This window comes from Leptidea sinapis, chromosome 5 (genome assembly GCF_905404315.1).
Source record: "Leptidea sinapis chromosome 5, ilLepSina1.1, whole genome shotgun sequence".
Taxonomy (NCBI): Eukaryota; Metazoa; Arthropoda; class Insecta; order Lepidoptera; family Pieridae; genus Leptidea; species Leptidea sinapis.
This window is the reverse complement of record NC_066269.1, coordinates 7244765-7257500: the sequence shown is the minus strand read 5'-3', so window position 1 is coordinate 7257500 and position 12736 is coordinate 7244765. Positions and strand designations below refer to the sequence as shown.

The 12736-nt window shown below is 35.1% G+C and overlaps 1 protein-coding gene across 2 annotated transcripts in view; it reads left to right on the top strand.

Annotated features, from left to right (window-relative positions):
* Positions 1-12736, top strand: part of LOC126964485 (uncharacterized) — a 56165-nt gene that overhangs the window by 21547 nt on the left and 21882 nt on the right. For both annotated transcript variants that reach the window (XM_050807633.1, XM_050807634.1), the window contains exons 2-4: positions 1430-1587; positions 6446-6606; positions 9910-10286. In XM_050807633.1, the coding sequence (XP_050663590.1) occupies positions 1430-1587; positions 6446-6606; positions 9910-10286 (696 nt within the window). The remainder of the gene's footprint in view (positions 1-1429; positions 1588-6445; positions 6607-9909; positions 10287-12736) is intronic.

Sequence of the window (12736 nt, the reverse complement as noted above, 5' to 3'; positions counted from 1 at the left end):
TTGTTAGTTAGTGTACTTCAAGTTCACTAAAAATCAAAAAATAAAAAAAAATAACAAAAAAACAACGGACTTCAAAAACACTATTCCAAAACAACAGATAATATGCACTAAAAAGTATAAAAATAATTGTGTATTTTTATACAATCTAATTTATTAATCGAATTCTAGTTACGATTATTGTCATTTCTGGAGTCGGTGTCAGCCGAGATAAGTTTGTAACTACATAAATAGTTATAGGTGAGATGTGCTTGAGTCGTAAGGAGGCGAGAGGCAAGAGCGGGTCGGGCCCTTATCATTTAGGGGTATAAAAATGTATGTTGGCTGATTCTCAGACTTACCCGATATACAAACAAATTGGCTTAGCCTTTTTGGAGGAGTTTGGTAACAAACACCGGGACACGAGAATTTTATACATAAAATATAAAATAATTTTGGCGGTCTCAATGAGTCTTACATCTTTGTGCCGTTTGGTGTCGAGACACTAGGCCTGTGGGGCCCAAAGGCGCGGAGAATTTGCAAAGTACTATCTTCGCGCCTCAATAGGACTACTGGCAACCCAAGCGCTGGCAGCTATTTCGGTCAAGGGATCAGCCTAGCTATCCAACGTGGAAATAATGCCAGTATTCTTGGTATGCTTCCCCGTAAGGATAGTTTTAATTTTTTTATCTACACCCATGTTTTAAATTATCTATTAAAGATTCTCAAACAGTTAGCTTATTTCCAACATTAAAACACCCAATGTTCTAATAACCATTGAGTGTTGTAATGTTGTACTGAATTTCATAACAACACTCCTCCTCAACGCGTTTTAACAGACAGCCACAGTCTTATTGCTCGGTGCGTGGCATCTGTATGAATTTCAAAAAAAGAATATTTTGGTTTACGCGCGTTCCACACTACCAGAACGTCGCGCACCGTAAAAAAAAGTAGGTTATTCGAATTCCCGCCATTTTTCCTCGATATTTTTATTGTTTTGTTTACAAAAATGAGCGATTAATTTCCAAAAGAACATAATATTCAAGTGATTTTTAATTATTGCACTGCACAAAATGTAAATTACTACTAAAAAAAATAATTATTTCATGAATACTTAGTTTATTTGTATATAATCAGTAATGGATGATATTACGTTACTACTAGGACTGGCTGTTTTAATGTTAGCAGGAAGCTAACTGTTTCAGAATCTTTTAGAGGATACATATCTGGGTGTAGATAAAATCTGTCTTGTATGCAACTGTTGATAATTAGGTATTAAAACACTCATGTGATACTATGATCACACTCGGCTTCGCCTCGTGAGATAAATCCACATTCGTGTTTTAATACCCCTTCTTACACAACAGTTGCATAACTAATGTAATCATAGTATTGTTAATATAGTTATAAGATTTGTTTTGTTTGAATAAACTTACTTAACTTTTATTTTCAGTTGGATGTGAGGTGAATTCTGGTACATCATTGCTGGAATACCTGCGCAGACATCTGGAGCTGAGAGGCACCAAGTACATGTGCACTGAGGGAGGTTGTGGTGCCTGCCTCGTTAGCGTGGTGAAGCATCCCGGAGCACTACCACAGAGCGTTAACTCGGTACAGTTTTACTTATATTTATCAGATGTAATAGTAACTGTCAGTGCGTATAATAAATCTTAATATATATAAATTACGTGACACGTTGTTTGTCCGCGATGGACTCCAAAACTAATGAACGGATTTTAATGGGGATTTCATTGGGTGCAGTTTAGTCCAACTTGAGAGATAGGATAGTTTTTATTTCGATTTGTGACCCATAATTCTTTTTATTTTCAATTTTTGCTTTGTATGGACATATTTTCTATAAGAGAATTTAGTAACGCACGGTTTGACAGTTCCGCTGTAAAACAATTTCATTATAACAACAGGGAGCATTGTTTACGAAATAATTCTTGATGTTTTGAAATATTATTGCAAATTCCTATGAAACAGTATTTTTTTTATTATCTACAAAACAACGTCTGTCGGGGCAGCTAGTACTATTATAAATTTGAAGCTTTTGTATTTATATATCTAATCTAATATCTTTAAATGAGCAATTCTTGTATATATATATATTCTGAATCTCGGAAACGGCTCCAACGATTTTAATAAAATTTAGTATACAGGTAGTTTCGGGGGCAAGAATTCGACCTCGCTAGGTTTCAATATTAAAAAATGTAATTTATCCGTGTTTTATATATATATATATATATATATATATATATATATATATTATATACACAAGACTATTATAGCTCAGATGGGACATTGGGTGATCTGGAAAGCAGAAGATCCTGGTTCGAATCCAAATGTCCTATAGTATTTTTTTTTTTCAAGTTTTGTACATTCTTAAAAATCCGAGCAAGGCTCGGTCGTCCAGATATTTTTATCTTTAAACGAGCAATTCTTGTATATACGTTTATATATAATCTGAATCTCGGAAACGGCTTCCAACGATTTTAATGAAATTTACTAGCTTTCAATTTTAACAAATGTAGTATTATCCGTGTTTTAATGAGAAATAGCTACAATAACATTAGAATATAAAGGTAAATTTCGCCACTATATACAATACTATAATAGCATAGATGGGACATTGGATGATCAAGAAAGCAGTAGACGGGTTTGAATCCAGATGTCCTATTCCTTTTTTTTGTTCAAGTTTTATACATTCTTAAAAATCCGAGCAAGGCTCGGTCGTCCGGATATTAGTATTTAGTAGTATTTTTTTGTATTTTTTTTTTATTAAGTATAGGTATGTAAATTTACTTTATTTTTATTATTATTATTGTAATTATTATATACTTAAATTAAGTAAGGGAATATGTTCGCGATGAACAAAAGAAAGATTGATATCTTCTTAAAGATTTATATTTCGTCTGTCTTAACTAAGGATTAGATAAAATAGTTATTGTGTAATTGAGGTGTCGTGTGCAAGTAGTTGAAGTAGAACAGTGAATGAATGAATGTTGTATTTGACAGATAGATGAAGGATGAAGTATGATTGAAGTAGGTAAATGGAGTAATATTAGAGTAATTGTTTGATAGGTTTAGGTTTATGGCTCGATATAATAATAAAATTAAATTTAATCCAGTCGACGATAGGAAATCTGGCGTCGACAGAATATTTAAAGACATTATTTTCAATATACCTGTTATAATAACTTATTGTATCCTGTATTTTTTTGGGTTGTCTGGAAGAGATCGCTTCAAGCGATAAGACCGCCCATTGCGTGACCTATGACTGTAATTAGCCTAAGGTCTTTTCTTTTTTTTTTATATAAATTTTTATTTTTAAGTCTGTATGGTATGCAAAAATTCTATATATATGTATTTAAGTCAAGAAACGACATGATTTACAAAGTTATACTATTTACCGCCAAATTAAATTGTAATGAGAAGTAGCAAGAAACTCATTGCCACTCTCTTAGATCAATGTGTACACCTTCTTTGTGATACAAATTATTTAAAATACAATATGAGAATTAAGATGCAATAAATTTACTCAAAAAGTGTTGCTTTCACACAGTAGAAATATATTCATTTACCATAGGGAGTGACAATAAAATTGACGACCCCTATAGCCCAGTGGTTAGTGACCCTACCTAGTGAGCTAGAGGTCCCAGGTTCAAATCCCGGTGGGTGCAATCATTTATATGATGAATATGAATGTTTGTTTCCGAGTCATGGATGTTTATTTGTATTTATGTATGTTTAAGTAAGTATATTGTATTAAATAAATCGTTGTCTTGTGCCCATAGTACAGGCTATGCCCAGTTTGGAACGAGATAATTTGTGTAAAGGTGTGCAAAAAAAATATATTAAATTGCAAACAACACTTGGTAAACGTCATGAAGCGACATTTTTTCGTAAAGGGGCGGGGAGAAGAAGTGATAAGATACTCCAAGCCCATCTATTAAATCAAATAACACATAGCCTATTTAATCTAATATTATACAATTGAGTCCCGCATGGTTCATTAATTTTGGTTACAAATTTAATTTGTGTAATTATTCCCATAAGAGAAGGATACCATTACTTAAAAAATAAAAAAATGATTCCCTTTTTTTATGGAAAAAGAGGACGGGTCATCTGGTGTTAAATGGTCACCACCGCCCAAATTCTCTTCAGAGGAATCACAGGAGCGTTGCCGGTATTTAAGGAAGGTACACGCATTTTTTAAGCAACCCATGTCGTATCGTCCCTGAAACCCCGCTCATAGAAGATTATTCTCATTTCAAGGTCCTTGAAAACCGCACTGTGGAGGACCACCACACATCCAGATGGTGGTGATGATATCCTAATTTGTGGCGTAGGTCGCCTGTGCAGAACCATACAAGAACCATGCATCATTTTCCTCTATATAATAATCTAATATCTCTATATAAGAATACAAAATGGCGAACATTTAGCTAACACATGAAGATATATCATTACAAGGTTGGGGACAATTAAATATTTTAACCAACTGTTTGACATTGATCAACCATAGAGGCTTACATTTAAAATCAATCAAATTAAATATACTACTTTTACGTTTGTCTATGCCAATTAATTACCTCAAAGTATCTCCAAATAAAACTTTTAATTAATCACTTAAGGTAAGAACGTCACAAGTTATTTGATTTTACGGCACCGCCTAATTTAATTAAAACTTCCGTTGTTCAGAAATTAAAACTTTCGTTAACACAATGTTTGTGTTGAAACATAATTACCAGTGGGAGGCTCCTTTGCACAGGATGCCGACTAGATTATGGGTACCACAACGGTAAGCAGTAATGTATAAACATTACTGTTTTTCGGTCTGGAGGGCGCCGTAGCTAGTGATATTACTGGCCAAATGAGACTTAACATCTTATGTCTCAAGGTGACGAGCGCAATAATTGTAGTGCCGCTCAAGATTTTTCGGTTTTTTAAGAATCCTGAGCGGCACTGCATTGTAATGGGCAGAGCCTATCAATTACCATCAGGTGATCGTCCTTCTTGTCTTGTCTCTTATTTTCTTTATTTTTTTTTAAATATAACACGTATCGATATCGATAACTTAACAATAACTAAAAAACTTTGCAATATTAAATACTACCTGACCTGGCAAACGTTGTTTTGCCATATAAATTATATATGTAAACCTTCCTTGAGCTTCAACAAATCTATTACAAAAGATTTCATTGAGATCGCTCGTATAGTTTAGGAGTTATTAGGAAACATACAAACATTTATTCTCTTTTATATATATAGATTATTTTATTATTATAGTTCATCATTATGGAACGTTGTTAACTTTAAGTAAAATATTTGGGGTTAATAAAATATAATAAAATATTTAGCAGTCCCCTCTCCAAACGTAACATTGATATTGCGAGCTGTTTCTGCCGCGTTAGCACGCGTCGGAACTCGTGTCCATTTTTCTTGTCTAAGCTTCCGAGCCGAGCGTCCGAGCGCTCTTAGCAACTGAGCTAGCCGTTCGAGCGAGGCACAACCTAAAAGTTGAACGAGACTAACCAAGACTTACGAACCACACGTCACTCGAATGTTTGGCTCAGTTGGTAAGAGCGCTCGGATGGAACCCGAGAGGTCGCAGGTTCGAGTCCCGCATCGTTCATTAATTTCGGTTACAAATTTAATTTGTGTAATTAATCCGAGTGATAAGTAAAGGATACCACTTTAAAAATAAAAAAAAGATTCCCTTTTTTTATGGAAAAAGAGGACGGGTCATCTGCTGTTGAGTGGTCACCGCCGCCCAAATTCTTTTCAGAGGAATCACACGAGCCATGCCGGTGTTTAAGGAAGGTGTACGCGCATTTTTTAAGGAACCCATGTCGTATCGTCCCGGAAACCCCGCACATAGAAGATTATTCTCATTTCAAGGTCCTTGAAAACCGCACTGTGGAGGACCGCCACACATCCAGATGGTGGGGATGATATCCTAATTTGTGGCGTGTCGTGCGAAGTTGGAATTGGGCGGCAGGAATCAGGTATACCTGATTTATATATACCTAATCATGGTATTGTAAATATAGATTTGTAACTGAGGTATTGATATTATATGGGCGATGTATATGCTTCTACAATATGATCCCAGAAAATGTACAAAACAAATGTGTTACGAAATTTAAAAGAATTTTTAAAAAACGTTTGTGTGGGAAAGGTTATTATAGCATAAACGATTTTCTTAATGACACCCCGGACTGAGAATAAAGAGAACTCCCTCAGGCTCTTTAATTATAAATGTTTATTGTACGATATCAATTTGTAATCCATATTTTATATTTAAAAAAAAAGCCCGTTGAGTTTCTTGTGCCCATTCTTCTCAGGTCTGAGGCAGTCTCTTTTGAATGGGTGGTAGTTTTTGACGTTCAATAAGTGATTTTAAATCCTATTTTGAATAAAAATATTTGAATTTGAATATATTGTGGTAATCTATTATGTTTAGTGCTTAACGTCGGTGACGTCGTGTAAGGGCTGGGACATTACAACGATAGAGAAAGTTGGCAACAGGCTGGATGGATATCACTCCCTGCAGAAGACCTTGTACGAGAACAGTGGCACACAGTGTGGGTACTGCAGTCCAGGATGGGTCATGGCTATGTATAGGTACGTATTAAGGTCTGACATGATAGAGCTAACTAACTATGTATATATTGATACGCTTTTAACTTCCTGCTAAGAAATTGAAAATTTTCGAAAATTCGGGAAGTTATTGGTTTTACCACAATTTTCGAAAATTGAATATTGATCTGATCTCGACGTTTTAAGGTCCTAGGAAGCTTCCGGGACCATTCCCGCAATGTTGTCTGTACGTCTGTATGTATGTATGTGTGTGTGTGTATGTGTGTGTGTATGGTTGTATGTAAACCTCATAACTTTTGAACGGCTAGACTGATTTCATCGCGGTTGGCGCCATTCGAAAGGAATAAATAAAGGGGAGAGATTAACCAAACTTAGATTTTTGAATATAATTCGGACCGATTCGGAGCTTTCAAGAAATCTCCAAAAAAGTACGAAAAAATATTTCACTTGTGGTTTTTTTGGAATAACTTTTAAACTGCTTTACCGATCGATTCTAGAAACTAATCAGGTCTAAACATCAAAAACCCATTCGATTCGTTCGTGAGTTGACGAAAGAAAACCGAAAAAGTGTTTTTTCGGAATTACTTCGAAATTCCGAGTTCGATCAAATGAAGCTCATAAAAAGCCACCAACTGCGTGAAAATCGGTACATTGAAAATTTATTGCCGTTTGAAAATTCAAAAAATTGTGTTTCATTAAACTTTATAAACAACACAATTATACTTTTGAACTCGAAGACCTCAAAATCGTCATAAGCGTTTTGGTATGGAATTAGCGAAAAGTTGCAGGGATGGCCTTTAGGGTCAACCGTTTTCCTAATTTTTTTTACGAGTATACAAATTATCTCGCCCCATACTAGCCTGTGCTATGGGGCGAAGACAACGATATATTTAATACAATATACTTACTTAAACATACTAATTATCGATAACTCGGAAACAACTGATCATATAAATGTTTACCTACCAGGATTCGAGCCCGGGATCTCTAGTTAGTAGGAAGGGTTAATAACTTGACTATCTGGGTCGTCTATATGTGTACAAAACAATCAGAGAAGGCTGGTGCGACTGTATTTTCGGTTAAAATAAACTTTATTCTTACAAAGACATTAGTGTCATTTACTTTATTTCTGGACCTCGCTGGGACGTTAAGCCCCCACCCGTTCCGCTTTCTCTCCCTCACTCTCGTCACTTTTTCTCATAATAGATTACGAAGTCTTTCGTTTTTTTTATGATAGTACGAAGACGAACAGGACGTTCGGCTGATGGTAATTGACACGATACAGTGCCGCTCAGGATTCTTGAGAAACCGATATTCTTAACGACATTGCAATTGCGCTCGTCACCTTGAGACATAAAATGTTAAGTCTCATTTGCCCGGTAATTTCACTAGCGACGAGGGCGGCACTGAAAATTTCGGGAATCAAGGAAGTGACACAACATTACTATTTAAAAATGTATTTATTGCTTTTCGAAGTATTCTCCTCGAAATTTGACATATTTTTCCATACAATGGAACCAATCATTGAAGCAACCATTCCATTCGGAAGTTGGGGTTTCCAAAATGGCCGTTTTGTAGGCGTCTACAGCTTCTTCAGGTAATGAAAATCTCTGACCGCGAACCTCTCTGAACGACCTGTGGCAAACAAATGCTAGCATACCATTCTGCATTAACCGTTCTTTGTCCCTCAAGAGGAATAGTCGCAACATGGCCGGTTTTGGAGACAAACGTGGCCACCATTTTTTTTGCAACACTCCGTGAACGAACAATTTTTGTTGGCTTTAACTCATTTTCGAACACCCAAACTCGTGACTGGTTTTTTGTTTCGGATTCGTACACGTATATCCAGGATTCATCACCTGATACGATGTTGTATACGGCATTTAGGATCCGGCGTGGAATCTTTCGAGAGCTCTGACGCTCCAAGTAACGCAAGCCGCTTTTTACTCTTCACATAGCAAATGCGGTATCCATCGGGAAAACAACTTTTTTACACCTAATTGTTCATGCAAGATTATTTGTATTTGACTCATGCCAATGTCTAAAGCTGCCCAAATTTCGCGGTATGTCACATGTCGATCTTCCTCAATCAGCTTACGCACAGAATCAACGTTTTCCTTGGTGACTCCAGTTTTTGGACGACCTTGACGGGGATCATCACTGAGCTTGACACGTCCACGTTGAAATTCAGCAAACCAGCGATAAATTGTGGTTTTGGATGGGGCTTCATCATCAAATGCTGAAATCATCCGGTCAACACACTGTTTTTGTGTTAAACCACTTCGAAAGTCATGATAAATCATCGCTCTAGAATTTTCTCGAGTCAATTCCATTTTCTCAACGACTAAACAAGTTTGACAAGACCTTGTGACAAGACCGAGAATCTTTAAAATAAATAAATGGTATTCGATTTTTAAAACCAAGGAGTTATCAATTAAAAAGATTTTAATATGTCATATTAAAATCTTTTTAACAGTGGAAATATTCCATTCCCGATACTTTAAGTGCAGCCTATGTAAAGCGATCTCAGACCGAAACACAATAATAATGTTAACATATTACTGCTTCACGTTAGAAATAGACGCCGTTGTGGTACCGATAATCTAGCCGGCATCCTGTTGTATTCTTAGACCTACTCAATATAAAAAGTCTTATAAAAATGACCAAGCCATTTCGGTAGAGTATGGCAACTAACATTGTTACACGATAATTTTATCAATATATAATATATAGATAGTAACTATTTTTTAAAACAGTAAAAGTAATTGAGATTTATATGTTATACATTTATTTCGCTCGTATTATTTCTAGTTTAATCTCATATATAAAATTCTCATGTCGCGGTGTTTGTAGTTAAACTCCTTCGAAACGGCTTGACCGATTCCCATGAAATTTTGAGTGCATATTGGGTAGGTCTGAGAATAGGAAAACATCTATTTTTTATTCCCCTAAATGTTGAGGGTGGTCCACGCGATTTTTTTTTTTACTTTTATAGATTTTTTAATTGTTTGATTATGAGTCAGCATTAAAAAATACATACAACTTCAACTTCGATCAACAGTTACTTTTGTATCGCGGTTTTAATATCGGCAATACAACGTTTGCTGCGTCAGCTAGTATTATATAAACACACTTTATTAACTGTAAGAATACCTGTTAACAATTTAATGGAACCGGAAAAAGGAAATGAGAAAAACTCGGTTTCTCTAAATAAGTAACTAAAACAATCCAATCGACTGTAATTTCCGTTTCCGTCTGTTCCATACGAATAAGTTATAGAGATCGTTAAATATTATTACTTAGTTTATTTTTTCAATTTTATTCCAGTCTTCTTAAGAAGAAGAAAATGACTATGCTGGAGATAGAGAAGTCATTAGGCAGCAATGTCTGTAGATGTACCGGCTATAGACCAATCCTAGATGCCTTCAAGAAGTTCGCTTCAGATAGCCCTGACCCATACCATCTACCAGACATTGAGGACTTAAAGATATGCAAGAAATCTGGTGATGAATGTTCACAGACGTGCAGTGAATCAGATTGGTGCTTTATTGGACATGATGATGTGGAAAGATCTCCAGTAATTCACATTAAGTTGTCTGATAATAAGGATTGGTTCAGGGTTGAGGAGATCGGTGATATATACAATATATTCAAGAAATATGGAGCTGATGAATACATGCTTGTTGCTGGGAATACAGCAAAGGGTAAGTGAGTTACTGAATGCTAACAACAAGTTTTTATATACCGGTGGGAGGGTGAGTACTCTGCCACCTTTTTCTGTCGTCAAGCTACTACTGCAGAAAAAGTATTAATTTTGTCCTGTGCTTCCTCGGAGCATAAAAAGAATAGGGAATCAAGGCCCAAGGATGTCGAAAGGGGCGACTAAGTGCACTTACCAGTGGGAGGCTTCTTTGCAGAGGATACCGGCTAGATTATGGGTACCACCATGGTGCCTTTATCTGCGGTGAAGAAATAATGTATAATCATTATTGGTCTGGAGTGTGCCGTAGCTAGTGAAGTTACTGGGCAAATGAGACTTAACAGACACCTTATATCTCAAGGTGATAAGCGCAGTTGAAGTACTGCTCAGAATTCAGGCGATGAATTTTTTTTTGTTTTTTTTTTTATGAAAATAAGGGACGAGACGGGCAGGACGTTCACCTGATAGTTTGATACGCCCTGACCATTACAATATAGTGCCACTCAGGATTCTTGAAAATCTCAAAAATTCTGATCGGCACTACCATTGCGCTCGCTAGTAATTTCAGTAGCTACGGCACCCTTCAGACCGAAACCCAATCATGCTTACACATTACTGCTTCACGGTATATCCATAATCTAGCGGGCATCCTGTGCAAAGGAGTAGGAGGCTGGGATAAATACAATTATATAAATAAAAATTTCATAATTTTTAGTGCAATTAAGTGTTCATTCATTCATTCATTGACAGTATAATTTCAAAAACTTTATAATGCCAGATTATTTTTTTCATCATAATTTTATCTCGTAATATTGTATTCTCAGCAGTAGATTATTATTTAAATAGGCTTACTTTCGGTCACGCTGTGTATCTTCATTGTGTTGGTAACGTCAGTGAATATAATTTTGTACATTGAATAGAAAGGTAAATGGACATATTATAGCGTAGAACATGATCTTATATAAATTCTACCGAGTAATATAAAATTTCAAATCAATAAAATACGTATGAATTCAAATAAAATAATTTATTCATTTTATTCAAACAAAACAAATCTTATAATTATATTAACAATACTATGATTAATAATAATAATAAGCCATGTTATACCGTACTAAAAACAAGTAGCAATTGAAAAACCAAGAATTTTAAGCTATAAACTATAAAATGTGTCTGAGTTCGGCGTGCCGATTGGCAAAGGCCTCCTCCAACGATTTCCACTCTTTTCTGTTTTGTGCAACTCTTCTCCAGTTAGGTCCTGCTGTGAATTTTATTTCATCTTCCCACCTTGTGTGCTGTTCCATCTTCTGTTCTTCCTCATGACCGCGCCTTAAAAGAGTGATAATGAGTTTCTTGCTACTTCTTTCTCATTAGGTCAACCCTTTACGAAATTACGGTAAATTTAATGAGAAAAATAATTTGACATTCATTAGTATCATTTGCGTGACCTACATGAATAAAGTGATTTTGATTTTATTATATGCAATAGTTACATTTGTGTGATATAAAACTATTAAGTTGAACTCGATCTCGCTGGAAAATATTTTGTTTCACTGTTACTTAAACCAGTAACGCAAGAAAGTAATTAGTGGAACATCAGCAGTAAATGAAAGTACTGCCGTATGCTCCGATGGCTCTGGCATGTGGAAAAGATTAACCAACAATTAATAGTTATTAAATAAGAGGGTATTTAGCTGGTGCAATGTTAAGCAATTATTATATCGTAAAGTGAGCCTTGTTACATCGTTCTTAGGGCTATAAATAGAACTATAACACACATGTGCATAATAATATTACACTAGTGCATAATAGAATTATCCCTACAAAGTTGAGTAAGTACCTAACTGAAAATTATATGAGAGTAAACAGACCATTTTCAATTTGACTGGGTAATACAGTTTTTTTTTGTAACAACAAAGAGGTTTTATGCCGCGGAACATCCATTTACATTTTTGGAATAAATAAATGTATCCCTAATTAACACGAAAAAACATAAATTATTATCAAATTGTTTATTATTTGCGAAAGGTAATTTGTTATAAAATAGAATATGCATTTTTGTACAAAATTTTGAAGTAGGCTGTATGGCTATACGTACTCAATTATCTGGCGCGTACTTTGGCGCGTGCAAAAAAAACTTGCGTGCTCCCATGATTTTCATATTTTGATTCAAATTCAAATTCAAAAAAGGATGTGACATCATTTATTGAAAGTCAAAAAAAGAAGAGAAGAATGGGCGCAACAAACTCAGCGGGCTTTTTTTTTTCATCGAATAAATATGTTTACAAAGTAATATTGTACAATTAAACTTATTATTTAATAGCCTGAGGGCGGTCACTCCATTACCAATGTGTGGTATCATTAAGAAAGTCATTTATGTTATAGTAACCTTTACCACACAAACGTTATTTAACAATTCTTTTGAATAACGTAATACTTTTATTTTGAATATTC